Source organism: Cynocephalus volans, chromosome 6, assembly GCF_027409185.1.
Source record: "Cynocephalus volans isolate mCynVol1 chromosome 6, mCynVol1.pri, whole genome shotgun sequence".
NCBI classification, from domain to species: Eukaryota; Metazoa; Chordata; class Mammalia; order Dermoptera; family Cynocephalidae; genus Cynocephalus; species Cynocephalus volans.
This window is the reverse complement of record NC_084465.1, coordinates 108835456-108853498: the sequence shown is the minus strand read 5'-3', so window position 1 is coordinate 108853498 and position 18043 is coordinate 108835456. Positions and strand designations below refer to the sequence as shown.

Here is an 18043-nt window from a genome sequence, read left to right as displayed (position 1 = left end):
TGTGAATCTGGCAACATTGGCTCTAGGTTATGTCTCCTCGTCAGTGCTGGTATGTTGTTGATTTACTAAATATTGTTGTTTTTAAGAAGGAATTTAAAATCACTCAATCCCTGATGGCTTTCCACGGTTTTTATGAATGGAGGAGGGTGTTGGGTTTAGTGTATTCTGATAATCTAATAAAAAGTTGTTCTCTTTTCGGTAGGCTGCAACCAAATGTGACAGCATGACGATGACTCCTGGCCCATGGCTGGGTTTGCCAGCAGTTCCTGCAGTGACACTCTATAAACATGATGATCCTGCCTTGGTAAGCTTACTCTCCCTGGGGAGGTAGTGCAGAGGGGCTAATATTCATTACTGGCTTTGGGTGCAAAATACAGAAAAATAAAGGAAAAAGTGAAAATTTTCGTTAATTCCACTTCTATTACATGTTTTAAAAAATCTTTTAACATAAGTGAAACCATACCACATATATTTTTCTGTTGGTTCTGTTTGTTCACCCTTCACTTCCATGGGTGTATGAAGACTTTTTAGTGGCATTTTATGACTGCATAGTATTTTCACTTAAGTATCACAGTTTATTTAATACTCCATTTGTGAACTTTAAAGATATTTTCAAATTTCTGTTACTGAAATAATGAGACAGAAGTGGAATAACTGAGCGGAAGTACTTTAAGTATTTTAAGGCTCCTGATCCACATTGTCCAATAGGTTGTAGCATGATTTTTTTTTTAAATCATAGTTGTGGTTCTTGATAATAGATCAATTAGTGATACATGTGTAAAATAAGCTTTAGGTGATTCCTGCTAAAACAGTTGATATCTTGCTCAGTCGATAATGCCTAGGTATTTGAGGACACTCAGAGCAACCTTGGAATGGGCTACGTCTTGAATGGCAAAGAGCTCTAGCTCTGGGATGTTACCCATCTAGATTCTCATCCTGACTTTGGCCACTCCTTAGCCTTGAACAAAGCAATGTCTCTGAGCTGAGTTTCCTAGAATAGTCACCTCATAGAGTTGTTGGAGGATCGAATGGATAATGCAAGCCAAATATCTAAAGCGTAGCATTTGTAATGGACTAAGTGTGTAGTGAATGGTAGCTAGTTGATTCTGTTATGAGATTTCAATGGCTTTGATTAATAAACCCATATTGGCTTTTTTAGACCTTAGTTTCTGGTCTTACATCAAATAAGCCAGCAGACAAACTCCGTGCCCTGCCATTGTGGTTATCTTTACAATACTTGGGACTTGATGGGATTGTGGAGAGGATAAAGCATGCCTGTCAACTGGTGAGTAGACACCTGAAGTTTAAATGAGTCACAAAGACACCTTGGCAAAAGCAGAGATAGAAAAATATTTCATTTATGTACCCTGCATCTACTACCTCATCATCTAAATTTACCATCTCATGAGCAAACAGACTAATTGCCCCACATGTATATGTTTCTTTCTCAAAGTTCTGGAAGAAAGTGCTGGGGTTGGTCTCAGCATTCGTGTCCACATGGTATCAGATCAAAATGAAAACCAGTGTCCACATGGGCTGAGAAAAGAAGTCACAAGATGACTTCCAGGTAGTGGAGAAGGATGCAGAAAGGGGGCATAGATGTTCCCCTTGACTGACTGACTCCAGGGTAAGGAACCAGGAAGGCTGAAGGATGCTTTTGGATGGCATGGATATTTTTAACACCAACTGGCTTGATTGGGTTCCTAATCTGCAGGGATCTGGGGACAATTCTAATTCTTCCATTTGAATTGTAAAATATATATAATTATGCTGTAGTTTAGTGTCTTAGTTGGTTCGGGTTGCTATAACAAAATACCTGAGACTGGGTTATAAGCAGCAGAAATTTATTGCTTATAGTCTGGAGGCTGGGAAGTTCAAGACCAAGGCCAGCAGATTCAGTGTCTGGTGAGGGCCCAGTCCTCATAGATGATGCCTTCTGTGAGTCCTCACATGTGGAAGGGGCAAACATACTCCCTTCAGCCTCTTATAAGGTCACTAATCTTGTTCATGAGGGCTTCACCCGCAATGCTCTAATCACCTCCTAAAGACCTTACCTCTAAATTCTCTTGCATTGGGGATTAGGTTTCAACATATGAATTTTGCAGGGGACACAAAGATTTAAACCATAGTACTTAGCAGAAAAAGCCATATTTATGCAGTGTAAGAGCTGAGCCCTACCTAAGTTCAAAAGCATAATGTCACTTCTCAACACCTCTGTTTTCTCACCCATAAGATAGGAATAATAATATAACAAAAGATTGTTTTGAAGACTTTTCTGGGGAGGGGAGGGGTGGCTGGCCAGTATGGGGATCTGAACCCTTGGCCTTGGTGTTACAACACGGTGCTCTAACCAACCTGAGCTAACCAGCCAGCCCTTGAGGACTTTAAATGAGTTGATACAGGTAAAGCTCTTACAGTAGTGCCATATCATATAGTAAATTATGCATACAGGTTTAAATCTTTGCTCTAAAATATATTCTTGAGGAATTTGTACTTTCTTAAGTGTCATTTTTATACTTAGGAAAAATTAGTATGTTCATGTTGCTCTAGCAGTAGTCCTTTGGTTCATAATATGTTAGGATAGTTCATTTTTACATTAAAAAAAATTTTTTTAAGGCTGTAAGCCCTGTTAAAAATAATAATAATAATTTTAAGATTTATGCTCATTGTATTTACAAAAGCACCACATTTTCAAAAATGTGTTCTCATTGTGCTGTTAGCTCACATCTTGAAGTTTGATTCTTAGGAAGGAGAAGCCTTTATTGCCATAGTAACTTTGTCAGTTTAGGGACGGTTTGGGCACTCAAGGGAAAGTTTTTCAATTCCCCTTGGCCTATGGAGTGCAGGAAAATAATGATGACATTAACTACCAAACCCTTGACGTTACCACAGCTCTGGCATCTTCCTGCAAGCAAAAACTGTAGCTGATCTCAAATACTCATGTGGATTTGAATGATAACCTCCTGCTGGCTCACCTTGCTAAATGGCCGTGTTAAACTGCATGGAAATTTACTCGATGTGGTTATCTGTGTATATTCATGCCTTATAGTCCACATGAGATCATACATTCCCTGAGAGCAGAAATCAGTATCTTCTTGTCCTATTCCTCCCCCTCCCCCGCTGCCTCTCCCGCCTCCTTCTCCTCCCCCGCCTCCTTCTCCTCCCACTTTCTTCTTTCTTCTTCTTCTTCATGGGTAGCAGTTATTGAGCATTTTACTCAGTGCCAAGCACAATCCCCACAACTTCACTGCAATGTAAGTTCCACCAATCACAATGTATTAAGAATTAGTTTTCATGAGGGACTTTCCAGTGTCCAATACTCAGTGAATATCTGTTGAATTAATGTACCCCACCCCATGAGTTAGGTACTGTTATTATTCCCAACTCAGTGATGAGGGAACAGAAATTGAGTCATTAATATAGCAATGATGATGGTGCGATGATGATGGTGGCCCTCACACAATGCACACTGTAATTACAGTTTCTGAGCACTTAACGCATATCAACACCTCTAATCTTCACTACAACCCTGTAAGATAGATATTATCACCCCCATTTTATAATTAAGGGAACTAAAGCACAGAAAGGTTAAATAACTTGTCCAAGGTCATAGGTGGTAAATGGCAAAGTAAGTAACTTACCCATGGTCCTGCAGGTGGTAAGTGGCAGAGCCATGCCCTTACCCAGCTCTTGAGTGCACTGTATTCTCTCATTTATCACTGGCTTCTCCGATATTCAGGATTGTACCTTGCACACATTTGCACTCAGTAGCTTTTGAATGGATGACTTATGTTGCTAATGACAGATTCACATATGTCTAATTAGAAACAGCTTTTCTCGTATCACTACATGGAACTTTTAAGTGAAAGATGGGGGAATATTTGCAGATGTTGCAATGCAAAAACTGGCAACCAAACTTAGAAATCACGAACTTGCTGATGACTTTGTCTGCCTAAGGTTCTTGTCTGCAGACCCACAAAGCCCCTCATGGAAACCACTTCTTAAAAAATTGGGTCAGTCCAATGAAATGACATAAGCTGCTTTTTGTCATTTGCAGAGTCAGCGGTTGCAGGAAAGTTTGAAGAAGGTGAACCACATCAAAATCTTGGTATAGTATATAATTTCATCTATTCTTGAAATAAATAACTTTTTTTTAAACTTAGATTTTTTCCAGGTTTAACACATTTCAGTGGAATTGTGGCAGCTCCAATTAAAAAAAACACATTCTTTGGGAGGGCATCATGCATATATTTATGACCTAATTATACAGTTAGCCCAAAGCCAAGAAATTTGTACCATACAATGTTTAAATTATTCCAGTGCTTTTCATATAATCCTCTTATAAACACCATTGACTTCACCTGCCCAGGGACCTTTAGAACACCCATTTTCCTGAAATGTAAAATCATTTTGTGTCTCCAAATGCTCTGGGTTACTTTTTCTTTTCTTTTTTTTTTTTTTTTTAACTCAGTTTTATGTTAGGGCTCCCCCTTCTTGTTGTACATTTCTGTGGGTTTTGCCAAATGCATAACATCATGTATTCACTCCTGACAGTGTCAAAGAGGATAGTTTCACTGCCCTAAAGATCCTCTGTGCCGCACCTATTCATCCCTGCCTCATTCCCTCTGAACCCCTCTCCCCGGAAAGCCTGCCAACCACGTATATATTTTTCCATTACTTCAAACGTTATTATTTCTCTATGTTGGGAACATTCAAAATCCTCTTGGGCTATTCTTTCTGAAACCTTCTGACACCAGAGTTTTCATTTGCACAAAGGGGAATGAGAAAGAGAAAAGCAAGCAGCCTTGCTCTTGTCTTCTCCTGGTGTCTTCCTAAAATAAATCTATCAGAGATTGCTCCCTAGGACTAATAACTAGACAAGGAAAGGAAGATTTAGCAGAGCTAACAACCAAGAATGAATATCAATTCAGGTTTGAATGTTTTCATGTTTTGCTTCATTGCATTTTAGGATTACAGGAAATATGTATGTTAGATTCTGAATTAAATAGATTCACTGGGTGTTTCTTGGACAAGTCTGCAGAGTACAGTTAAGTTTATCTGGGGCTCAAGTTAGTACAGTTTATTTCTATTTTAGAACATGTTTTGGTTTGAGGGGGCTACTCGATATTGTCTGCTAAGTAGGAGCTTGGAGCCAACTGACCTGAGTTCTAGCTGTGGGGAGCCTTGGAAGAGGAGAGTGGCTCACTGGAGAAGCAGAGGGGATGAATGTAAGTCAGGAGATTTGGGTTTTACTTTCAGTGGTGCCATGGGGTGGCCCTGTGACATTGATTCATTCTCTTAGCCTCCTGAGCCTGTAAGCTGAACTTTCAAATGAAAGTATCTTGATTAGATTCCTCTGATTGCAAACAGACCCAAATTATGGAGTGGGTTGAGCGAGCTGTTGGGAATCAAAGAAGGCAGTGCTGGGCCTGTATGCTTTTCCTTTCTCTGCCTTGTGGAATATATTCAGGCTCTTCCTCATGTTCTCTCTAGTCCCTCATTCCAAGTAGGGGGAATTTGATGGTGCTAGTTAATCTGCAGTTGTTTTGGAGCAACTTTGTAAGGCCACACATGGCCAAGGCATAAACCCTACTCTGTCCCTTCTTCAAATGGTTGCTTTTTTCAGTAGAGCATACGATAATTGGCAAACACCATGAGACGTTGTAACCTATCAGTCTTCATCATCATCATCTCTATTGCAGCTGCTGCTTGTGAAACACTAGGAACCACGGGTGGTACTAAATAACCTTACATGCAGTATTTTGTTTAAACACTCAAAGCAGCCTCCTTTGTCCATGCTGTTCCCTCTTCCTGGAAACACTATTCCTCTCAATTCTTCTCATGACTGGTTTCTTACCTTTCAGATCTTAGTTCAGACATCACCTCTCCAGAAAGGTCTTTCCTGACCACCCTAAGATAACCTCCTATCACCATCCATCACTCTCCCTCCCCTAGGTTTTTTCCTTCTGCAATGCACTTTTTACTATCTGAAGTCATACATATTTGTTCATTGTCTATTTTTTCCTGTAGAAGCTTCACAAAAGTATCATGTAAACTCACTGCTGTCTCTCACATGGGATTAAAACCCAAGCCCCTAGCTATGAAAGCCAAGTTCCAGGCCCAATACGTTCTCCCCTTCCCCTGCAGCTCAGCTACACTCTTCCTTCTATTTCCTCCTCTTTGTGTATTCACCTTTTTTATGAGCCCACCAATGGCTTAAACTCTTTTGCTTATTGGTTATAATGAATCCAACATTTCAGGTATTTAAAATTGATAACTTCAGTGTTAGCTCAGTCTGCCATGTTACTAGAACCAGAAGTTTGTGTGTATAATCCTTTACAGTATTTCTTAAGTACATTTGACATTTGAGAGCACTGAGTTCAAAGAAACAAAAGTCAGTCATAATATACATAGAAGTCCTGGAGAAGTCCTGGCATTCAGATCACTCTGCCTTATCCTAATTGAGGATGAGAGAATGGCTGGATACTCCATTCTGTATAAACATTAAGCCCCTGTACCTTTAAAAGTATTAATAGTTTCATCTGTGTATGTGAAAGTTAAAAGAGATAACAGATGTGAAAGAACTTAGTACAGGAACTGGCTCAATAAATAATTGGCAGATTTGAATATAAACCTTGCTTGATCTGGATCTCATCCACACAGTCCTTTGAAAAGTTAGTAGGAAAGATCTTGGGCCAGCTACATCCTGTCTTTCCAAGTTAGCATTTCCTGTTGTGGTCCTACTAGTGAGTCATCATACATACTCAGAGCCTTGGAACATAGGTTTTATGATGAGAATTATATCCTGGAATTGTTGAATGCTTAGAGATCTTCTCCCCGAGTGCTGCCCACCTACCCTCTCCCCACCCCAGAATACCATAGAGCCTGCCAAGGACATTGCTGCTCACTGTGTACTCTGAACCTATGGTGAAGCTGATGGCTGACTGTACATTTGTTCAATAGAGAGCACAAACTTAGTGCCAGATTATTGTAATGCAATGAATGTTTTCATCTGTTAGGAAATCCATTAATGAAGTTAGTTGTCTGATGCCTGTCTTGAATATAAGTACAGAATAAAAGAACTAAATATAAGTAAATGTACTTAGAATATACATAGATACAGTTCTGTTCTCTCTTTTTTCTTCTTTTCTGTGAGTATAAAAGTTCCAGTAAGTCATGCATAATTTCTGGGATTCCTGAAAGCATTGGCATCTCAGCACTGATCGTAGTTCTACTTTTGCCTTATCTTTTTTGAACTTTAATGTTAGACCTATATTTATCCATTACTATTAAAATTTCTTCCTATTTTAATTTCAGTGTACCACTGTCAAGTGTTAATCTTATAATTCACAATGTACTCTCAAAGTTGGTTCATAGTTATTTCTAAAAATTTTACTAAACTTTTGATTTTTGTTTCTCTGGCAACTGAAATTAACCTTTGAACTTTATAATGTTTTTAATCACAGAATAGAGCATCTCTAGCCTATTTTTCAAACTCACTGTTTCATTTCGTAGGTGTGTGGAATTTAATGTTACTTAGTAACATCATACTTCCATTTTTGCAGGTGGAAAATGAGCTCAGTTCTCCAGTAGTGGTGTTCAGATTTTTCCAGGAATTACCAGGCTCAGGTAGGTGATTTTTAGAAGAGGGTTACTTTTGTATCTGTGCTTTGAATCTGATCTCATTTCAAGTTAAATAGATAGCTCAAAGTATTTTTATTATTAAAACCTTCAGTCATCATTTCAGAAAAATTTAACAATTTTTAGTCCCAAGAATTTTAGTCCTAAATGCCTTAGCATTTTACTGCTCGCTTGCTGTGATTAAACCAGTGATTCCCAGGGCTGGCTGATTAGCTTAGTTGGTTAGAGCACAGCCTTGTAACATCAAGATCAAGGGTTCAGATCCCCATACCAGCCAGCCACAAAAAAAAAAAAAAAAAGAGAGAGAGAAACCAGTGGTTCCCAAATGCCAGTCCTTGGACCAGGGCTGCAATGGCTGAGTCAATTGAAAATACAGATTCTTCTACCCTACTTCACAGATATTTTGATTCAGTAGGTTGGACCCAGGAATCTCGATTTTTAAAGAATGTCTCATATGTCGCCAACCTAGTCCAAGGCACTATTATTTTTCAGCTGGATAAACCACAGTCCCCTCTCAACTGACCTTTGACTTCTGTACATCCTACCTACCCCATTCCAGACCATTCTCCACCTGGCAGTCAGAGCAAGCATTATATGTAGAAGTCAGATCGTATCACTTCCCTGCCTAGAACCCATCGGTATCTTACTGTTTCAAAGGAACAAGGTCTCAGCTCTTTACCATGCCCCGTCAGGCCTGCCCCAACTTCCTCTCTGACTTTCTGACTTCCTCTTCTGCCACTTACCCTCTTGATCATTGTGCTTCAGTTAAACTGGTCTTTTCTGCATTCCTGGAACACACTGCTCTTACCTTGTGCCAGGCCCTGACACTTGTTCTCTGTGCTTCATGCACATTTCCCCTTGCTGTTCTTATGGCTGGCTCCTTACCATATAGATTAAATGTCCACTATCTCACTAGCCTTCCCTGTCTTTCCCGTCTGAAGTGACTCCATAAAAACTTGTATTAAAAAGCCCCCGCTTCTTTCATGGCACTTACAACATACATTGATTTTACTTTCTGGTCTGTTTCCTCAACTAGAATATAAGCTCCAAGGTAACAAAAAACCTCGCTGGCCTTATATCCACAGTGTGTAGCACAGTGCCTGGCATGAGTGGGCACCCAAACCATTTTGATGAGTGAAGGATAATGTTTGTAAAGCCCAATTTGGATGCCCTTGGGCAATGTGATTGACCTCACACGGTGCATAGTGGACTAGTTGTTAACTTGCAGTGTTTGTTTGGATTTCCTCTCGAAATTCCTTGAAAGAAAACTTTTTAAATGAAATTGAGAATTCTGTTTGTGTGAATGTATTCAAATTACACAGTCTATGAGAAAAAAAGTGTGGAATTTAAACCTTCTGTCAGATTTACATTTGATTTCAGTAACATGTAAGACTGTTCCCTGGGTTGATATTGGGATCTAAGTGAAATGGGGCTGGAGGGATGATTGTTTTAGTCAGTCATGTTTTGGGAGTGAATCCCCTTTCTGTGTTTTGGCGTCAGATCCGGTGTTTAAAGCTGTCCCAATGCCCAACATGGTACCTTCCACCGTTGGCAGGGAGAGGCACTCCTGCGATGCGTTGAATCGCTGGGTAAGAATGGCAGTCGTCTGCTGTTTCTTTTACAACCAGAGCATCCTCACCTGGCCTCATGGTTGGTATAACATATGGTCATGTACAGGAAATCCCACCCACAGGAGAGAACCCCCAGTGAAGGTGCTGGGCTTGTTCTAGGTTCTGTTATGAATCGGATTACTGCCTCACACACTGTGTCACCTCTGGCAAGTCCTTTCAGCATCATACCCTCAGTTTCCTCATGTGACCATTTCCTTGCTGCTATGTAAGGCTGTAAAACAACATGCAAACATGGACTGCAGTGCAGCTCCTTTGGTGTGCTGGTGAGCGTCTGTAGCAACGTTAGAAGGCACATAGGCCAAAGTTTCCTGAACACCTTTGGCAGTCTGGCAAATCAGTCAAAGGCATTATGCTTCGGCAGCTTTTTTGACATTGAAATAGTACCACTATGATTTTAGTCTAAAGAACATTCTAAACACTGCAAAGATGTTCACTACAGCAGTATCAGGCCTACAAAACACTGGACATGGCCAACCTTGGGGGTTTGCAGAATAAGTTATGGTGCATCTGTGCAGTGGTGTTCAACCGTGTGGCTGAATGTGTAAGGCAGAGGGAAATGGTCATCATAAATTAAATTTTAAAATACAGTTTACTAAATTGCGTAGAATACCAGGTTTTATGACTGCAAAAAATACACACACATACGCGCACACATGCACACACACACACAACCCTGGGGGAGTATACCAGATGTCAGCAATGGGTGTTTCTGAATGATGTAATGTGGGTAATTTTTATTTTATTCTTTTGGTTTACCTGTATTTCCTAGATTTTTCTACAATGAACTTTGTATTTATTAGTTAAAAAAAATGTAAAATTTACTGTTTTTACAAAGAACTTGCCATAAGTGTTCAAAGACAATCAAAAGATGAAAGGAAACTAGCTCTCCAGGAGCCTCTTGGGCCTGGGACTGAGTGGATGAGGTAGGACTTGAGGACAGTTGACTCCCTCACGCAGGAACAGCTTCACTCTGTCCTCTTCTCTGCAGCTGGGAGAACAGTTGAAACAGCTGGTGCCTGCAAGTGGCCTCACCGTCATGGACCTAGAAGTCGAGGGTGTGTGTATGCGGTTCAGCCCTTTGCTGACAGCAGCAGGTACCTAGTCTCAGTGGATTTCCCTCACTTTTGTTCTGGGGAGAAACAATTCATGTCTCAAAGTCCAGGCTGTTGGGTTGATTACCTTTCCCTTATGACATTCTATTCTCCTATAGTTATCAGCATCTCTTTTTGGAGGGGCTTTTTTTCTTCTGGGCTAACTTTAGATAGATTAGCATTCCAGTATAACTTCTCAGAAATAGAATGGGACTTCTGAAATCACTTGGATTCCTATGTTTTGATATCTTATGACCCTTAGTTTTCTATTCCAATGATTCTTGTTCCTGACTGCACATTAGAATCGCCTGTGGAGCTTTAAAAACTACCAACTCTGGGCCCCACCTACAGAGATTCTGATTTCCTTGGTCTGGAATGGAGCCTGGGCATCTATATTTTTAAAAGCTCCCCTGGTGATTTTAATAGGCCAATGAAGGTTTAGAACCACTGCTTTAGACATCTAAGAAATCAGTGTAGCTGAAAGTACATGGACTTTTACAACAAAGTCCTGGGTACATGTCCCCTCTCAGCCATTTCATACCTGTGGGACCTTGAGTTTCTTGACCTACAGACCTGTTCCCCACTACCTCATGGTAGTGATGTGAATATAAAAACAAGGTCATATATATGAAATGCCTAAGGTAGTGCTTGGCATATTATGATAGGCACTTAAAAATAAGCTGAAAAAAGATTTTAAAATTTGGTGTTTTTTATGAGAAAATATTTGGTTTTTCATAAGATGTTTTCAGCATTTTGGGAAGGATATTTTCTCAAGGACATCAAAAGTAAGAAAATCAAGCATCTGTCCTGCAAAGAAAAAGCCATGGTGAAGATGCTGGTGGCTCACCCCCAGCCTTAGAGACTTAGTTTCTCAAACAAAAAGCAAGCTGACCACTCCCTGAGGCAGCATGTACTGAGGCCTCCTGAGATCATGCACAGCATCTGAATTGAGGGAGTGAGGGAGGAGTAACATTGCCAAGACTTTGGAGCCCTGAAGCCCTTAGATTCAGTCGCTGACCTTGAAATCACTCGGTGCTGTCACCATCTCCCTGCCCTTCCTGGCGTCCTTGACACAAACCCATCAAAATGCTTCCCTTTCTCTCGATTGTAATAAAGAGAGAAGTTGTGGTTGCCTTTTTGTTTTTAACCTATCATATGTTATATGATAACCTGACTTTATTTTTTTGATGTTTTACTGTTTTTGGTGGCTGGCCGGTACAGGGATCAAACCCTGAACCTTCATGTTATCAGCACCATACTCTAACCAACTGAGCCAGCCCTGATAACCTGACTTTAGTCAGGCTTTTAGTGAGAAGAATCTTGATTTCTACAGTGGAGAGTTTCATTGTGTACTAAATCTGTGAAAGAAAAAACTTTATACCTGGAGCTGCTGGCTATGTGTTAATTTTTAACACCTAACTCTTGCATTTCTGGGCTGAGCGGCCTTTTTTTCTTTCTTTTTTTTTTTAATTCCCCAGCTCCAGCTAATTGGATATACCTAGAGCTTTTGACCATTCTGATGGTGGAAGGGGGAGCCCTGCCCTCTCATTGTTACCCATTCCTTGAGTATTTCTCTAACATTCCATGAACATTTTCAGGTTTAGGAACCCAGGGGGAGGATGTGGATCAGCTTGTAATCTGCATACAGAGCAAACTGCCAGCTCTGACCTGTACACTGCAGCTGCGGGAAGAGTTCAAGCAGGAAGTGGAAGGGACAGCTGGTCTCTTATACGTCGATGACCCCAACTGGCCTGGAATAGGAGTCGTCAGGTAAAGTTTCAGCTTGCCAAGTGATGTTACAGACTTTGCTGTATAAAGAAAATGGGTGGGTCATTTTATGATACATGTAGTCACAATATACTTGTCTAACGAAAATTCAACTAGATTTCCTGGGCATTTACAAAAGCCTAGTGCAGACAGATGATTAGACCCACCATCACTCTCGGTGAGGTAGGAGTCACTGGATATTGTGTCTTTATGTGCCAACTCCCAAGTACCTAGGAGAGTATATAGACAGGTATATATATATAACTGACAAATGGTGCCTATCTAGGGTATAAAGAGAATTACAAGTTAGTGAGACAAAGAACCCAATTCCCCAGGAAGACAAAACTCCACTGTCCTCTCTAGTTCAGTGTGTGCAGCTTCTGTGGCTGCCCTCCATCTCCTTCAAAGATGAGGCAGGTCTTCTTTTTTATTGCAAATAATGAGACTTCCAGACCTTGCCTCTTTCTGTTTTCATGGACCTCAAGACTTAGGCTTCCCTTGTGACATTCGTAGAAATTTTCTGTCTAGAAACACTATCAGTGGCTCCTTTGTCCATTTGACTCATTCCACATTCTCGTTAATCTCTAGTAGTTTATGCTCCACCTGTTATCCTGTTTCTGAAGAGACATTTGATCTTTTAGATTGAAGTACTCTTGTCTGATATCATTTATAGGTATGAACATGCTAATGATGATAAAAGCAGTTTGAAGTCAGATCCAGAAGGAGAAAAAATCCATGCTGGACTCCTGAAAAAGTTAAATGAACTGGGATCTGACCTTACATTTAAAATGGGTAATTACTACTTTTATAAGCCAATTGTGAACTTTGGAAGTACTTTTTCTAACTGCCTAAGGAAAATGGGTTTTATCACTGTGGAGGAAACTTAGGTTTAACTCCAGGTGGAGTTGTAGTTCTTGAGAGGGTGAGATATCTCCCTTTCCCTTTTACAGCCTTTCAGGGGCTTTTCTCCTGTCCTTACCAGAGTCTCCATGAAGGAGACATCTTTTTGCCTGGTCATGCTGTTGTACAGGAGAGAGGGCCTGTGTCTCACAACAGAGATTGGGGAAACAAGTCTGTTGTTTCTTCTTGCAGGCGCTGAGTATAAAAGTATGAAAAGCTGTATTTACATTGGCATGGCGAGTGACGACATTGATGTTTCGGAACTGGTGGAGACCATTGCGGTCACAGCCCGGGAAATTGAGGAAAACTCAAGGGTCTGTAAGACTAATCAGTGTTTCATTCCTTTTCTGGGTTTTGCCCTGCCAACTAGCTGGGATCACGAAGAAGCTGTCCTTGGAAATGTCTCTTTATTCATTCTTTCCCAGAAAGTTTGTTAAATGTTTTCCATGAGGTAGGCATTGTGCTAGGCATCAGAAATGTCAAGTGGGTTTGACACAGTCCCTGCCCTCAGTGAATACACAAGCTGGTTGGGGAGAGAGATACATATAACAAAGCAATGTAGTAAATGCTGTTGCATAGAAGGTGGGGTGGCTGAGCATTCAGGAAGACATATCCACCTCTGCCCAGCAAGGTCAGGGAAAACTGCCTAATTGGAACTGGTTACCAGTCAGCCTCCGAAAAAACCTAATTGGAATTGGGTCCTGAGGAGGCACAGGATGTTTCTGATAATGGGACTTCCCACCAGTAACAGAGCTGCTTGTATTGGCCAGTTGGCATGGAACACTAGCCTACAAGGCTTAAAGGGCCTTCTCCAAACCAGATGCTTGATTCCCCAGAAATCACTCAAGAAGAGAGGAAAGGGACCACAGCAAGACCAGTCTGAGAGGAGATAGAAACACGTGTCATGGGATTCACTTTTGGTAAGGGTGGGGAAGAAAAGGAAGTTTGAAATAAGGCTGAGGAGACAGCTCTATTCACTCTTGGGAGGACTGCTTAAGGTTTCTTCCAAACCTGCCTTTATTACTTGACTGTTTCTACAAATGCTGAGCAGTGTTTGTTTTCTATTGACATGATATTCAGGTTGTAAGTAGTTATTTCTCCTCTGTTGCCTGGCAAATGAGGCTGGTCATCAAGGTATGTCTGCCTTGGGCCCCCATGAGCCTTTTATCCTCTTCTGTTTGATTTCCTATTTTATTTTCACGCTGGAGTTAAAATGCAGAATTCCACTTACTGATATACTTTTGAAAAATGCTGTGTTAATAGTTTTTCTAGGACTCAGGCCAGAAGCTTTAGACAAGTAATGCCTTTCTTGGTCTTAACACAGCTTCTGGAAAACATGACAGAAGTTGTTCAGAAAGGAATTCAGGATGCTCAGGTTGAACTGCAGAAGGCAAGTGAGGAACGACTTCTGGAAGAGGTGAGGTTACTGATCATACTTCCCGGATGGCATCAGGCTGGGAGCGCGACTCAGCAAGATGACCTTGAGAAATGGTTATGTTTTGCAGGGAGTGTTACGGCAAATCCCTGTAGTAGGATCCGTGCTGAATTGGTTTTCTCCAGTACAAGCTTTACAAAAAGGAAGAACTTTTAACTTAACAGCAGGTAAGACTAATAGCCTCTGCCCAGATTTCACTTGCCTTAAGTTTTGACCAAATGCCCTCGGTCCCATCACTTCTCATGCTGAGGAGCCTTTAACTGTTCCCATGCTTTATTACTGGAGACTGCCAGGAATCTAAGGAGACGAAGTTTGTCTGCCTCTGCTGCTCCGTCATCGGACTTCTCCACCCTGATAGCTGAAATAGTGCAAAAGTAGATACCATTCCCTACAGCGAGCAGACTCCACTTCCTTGAATCCAGTGAGAATGTGTTCATTCAGCTGTTCAGAACCTCAAGACAATGGGTCTTGGGCATTTGGGTTCAGGGTTAATATTCTTTGCAGTCCTCATTAGTGTTTTGCCCCAGTAAAGGACTGCTTTTGAAAGAGGAAGTAGTATGTAGCAGTGGAAACCAGCACGGATTACCAGTTGCTGGAATTTGGGGGAAATATTATAGTACTTTCCTGTTCTTCCAAGGAAATAATTCCTTAAACCTGGGGTCCCGTCCTTTGTTCTTTCTCCAGGAAATGACAACTACATTGTCATGATGGCAAAAGATAATCTGATTTTTGATCCATCAAGCCTCAACCTTTAGCAAAGGGGCATTTGTTTCTCATTGCTAAAGTACATTTCCCAATTGGGCCTGTTCCCCAAGCATGCTGTGCCACACTGCTGGCTAAGTGTTCCAGAGACTTGGGGAAAGAAGGATAAAACACTCAACGGGGCTAGGACATGATCTAGCTGCAAGGTGGCTTTCAGTAATTCTCGGCATAGTTCAGAAATGCCAGTCTCCCCCAGACTGTGGGAAGCTGAATGGCTGGAAGAAGCTTAATAAGGGAAGAAGGCTGAGTGAGGGCAGGTGGCGTCTCCCAGTGTAGCCTGTGCCAGGAGCTTCCACTCACCCCTAATCTTTTCCCGGCAGGCTCTCTGGAGTCCACAGAACCCATATATGTCTACAAAGCACAAGGTACAGGAGTAACACCGCCTCCAACCCCCTCAGGCATTCGCACTAAACAGAGACTTCCAGGTACGTTACATCTCCATGTTTGAGCTCATTCTCACTGAAGAACACTGGTTGTATTTCTCTTGGGAAGTTCCCTCCCATTGCCTATTACTTGCATTCCTTTGCTTTCTTGGTTCTTAAACTCAGCCCTATTCCTCTTCACTTAAGGCCAGCTATCACTATCCCTTTAAAATACCATTTCAGTAGCCTTGGGATTTAGCATTGAAAAAACACCTCAGAAGCACTCCAAGGGGGATGTTAGGGTCTTGAGAGATGGCAGCATTTTAACTGTGGTGGTTAACTCTCCTGAGCTTTTCCTGATGAAGATGACCTCCCAAGTTCCCAGCCTGGGGAGCATGGTAGTGCCATGATAGCAGCTCTCACTTCTGTCAGCTGAAGTAATTCCAGGGATTTCTGCTGAAGCAGTTATTGTTAAGTAAAGCAACTGCTTGTCGCACAGAGAGACTTTGTCACAGAAACGTCCTTTCTGAGCTTTCAGCGCTGTTCATCTCATCTTTCTCTAGGCCAGAAGCCTTTTAAAAGGTCCCTGAGAGGTTCAGATGCTTTGAGTGAGACCAGCTCAGTCAGTCACGTTGAAGACTTAGAAAAGGTGGAGCACCTGTCCAGTGAGCCAGAGCAAAGCACCCCAGAGACCAGCAGCCCTGAGCAATACCCCGGGGTTCCCACCCCTCAGAAAGCCAACCGGACTGAGGGCTTCCAGAACAGGGCCCAGCGCCCAGAAGATGACCACCCACAGGTAGAAGAACCGGAGAGCTTAAGATAAAATTAAGTGTTTGGTTTGAGACTGTGCTGAATATTGTTTCAGGGAAAACGAAGTTATATTGAAAATGTGAACTGTGCCACATGCTAATACAAATTACTGTTATTTGTGCTAACTGGGATTTTTGCACAGATATGTGCCTGAAAGCCAGGCTTTCTAGGAGGGCAATCAATTTGCCTAATTTTATGTGTATGTAGAAAATCAACAATTATTGTTTCTGTCCTTCCTAACGGTGGTAATACCATTATTTCACTAAAGTTACCATAAACACTTTTTATTACAAAGAACACTTAGAATTTCAAGTGCCTGCCACTTGAAACACTTGCTCTTATCTTTCTAAACGTAAGCATAATAAGTTATTAGGTTGCACATCTAACTTTTTGGTAAAACAGCTTTCATTAGAACTTTGGGGGGTCAGGGGGATTCCTCTGCTGTACTTCTGCAGAGCCAAGACAGACAGCATTTTTTGCCATTTGTTTTAGTTGGTCTTTAGTGTGAACAAGTTGTGATATACAACTGGATTGTTTGGCTTAAAGGAGAATGGGTTTCAGTGGGGTTGTAAATAAGAGTGTCAGAAGCCCTCTCCTGCCATCCCCAACTGCTGCTTTTCCTGGAGACTTAAGTAAGGACTGTGTCCACATGAGCTGTGGCAGGGCTTTTGTCTGGGACTGTCCTCTGCCACAAATCCATTTCTCCCTTTATATACTCTTTGTAAACGAATTTAAGGACTCATCTATTAAAACTATGAAGTTTCTTCCTGACCATATATATTTTTAAATACTGGTAAAGCTTTTAAATTGGCCCATAAGTACAGACTGTGCTCATTTCTGTGTTTAATATCTGAAAAACCAATAGATGCTACACTAAGAGCCTAACGTTAAATATGCTGTGTGGCACCTATGTAAAGTAAGCATACCTTTGACCTGTCTCACACTGTAGCTTCTGTTCGAGTAGCAGTTCACCCCTTTGGGCCCAACTCAGAAACAAGAACCAGAAAAGTCATCTTTCTCAGACTGATCAAGCCAGACTGCTGCTGAAATTTTCAGAAGTAAGCTTAATTACTGCCCATTTCTATTTTTCCAAAGTACTGCATCACTTTATCATAAGTAATGGCCTCTGTGCCTTTAAGTCCAGCAAAGTCAAGCTACCAGAGATCTGAAGATGGCTGGGGATTCACATAGGGTTTGTGGACTGTAGTATTGGAAGCCTTAGTTATACCATATTAAGCCTATAGTTACACTCTGATTTGATGTGATTTTTGACATTTGACACTTGTCAAAATACAGTTTTCCTTTCTTATTGTTTTGGTGCAGATGATTAAAGTCTTCCCTGTTTATTTGGTGCAATGAAGTCTAGCAGATAAAATGGGGAGGGGTAAATTATCACCTTTAACAAGATTAATTTTTGAATGTTTTTATATATATTTGGAATTTTTAAATTGGTTTTGTTGAAACATTTCTCCCTTGAGATACTATTTGAATGTTGGTTTCAATAAAGGTTCTTGGAATTGTTACTAGTAAATTCCATTTACAAATTTTACTAAGAGTTGGGCATGATGACTTCTTTTTGGATAGCAACTTTAGAAAAATAAGTAATAACCACAATTTGGGCATTTTAATGACCTTAAACCTAAA

The 18043-nt window shown here is 41.0% G+C and overlaps 1 protein-coding gene across 5 annotated transcripts in view; it reads left to right on the top strand.

Annotated features, from left to right (window-relative positions):
• PDXDC1 (pyridoxal dependent decarboxylase domain containing 1) overlaps nucleotides 1–18043 on the top strand; it is a 47555-nt gene that overhangs the window by 27358 nt on the left and 2154 nt on the right. For 2 of the 5 annotated variants that reach the window (XM_063098651.1, XM_063098650.1), the window contains exons 10-23: nucleotides 1–49; nucleotides 203–304; nucleotides 1160–1285; nucleotides 4058–4108; nucleotides 7566–7629; nucleotides 9142–9230; nucleotides 10261–10366; nucleotides 11962–12133; nucleotides 12804–12922; nucleotides 13223–13344; nucleotides 14355–14447; nucleotides 14536–14632; nucleotides 15548–15652; nucleotides 16153–16385. In XM_063098651.1, the coding sequence (XP_062954721.1) occupies nucleotides 1–49; nucleotides 203–304; nucleotides 1160–1285; nucleotides 4058–4108; nucleotides 7566–7629; nucleotides 9142–9230; nucleotides 10261–10366; nucleotides 11962–12133; nucleotides 12804–12922; nucleotides 13223–13344; nucleotides 14355–14447; nucleotides 14536–14632; nucleotides 15548–15652; nucleotides 16153–16385 (1528 nt within the window). Of the gene's footprint in view, nucleotides 50–202; nucleotides 305–1159; nucleotides 1286–4057; nucleotides 4109–7565; nucleotides 7630–9141; nucleotides 9231–10260; nucleotides 10367–11961; nucleotides 12134–12803; nucleotides 12923–13222; nucleotides 13345–14354; nucleotides 14448–14535; nucleotides 14633–15547; nucleotides 15653–16152; nucleotides 17949–18043 lie in introns of those variants that run through there. The other 3 variants (XM_063098653.1, XM_063098652.1, XM_063098655.1) reach the window with 2 other exon arrangements.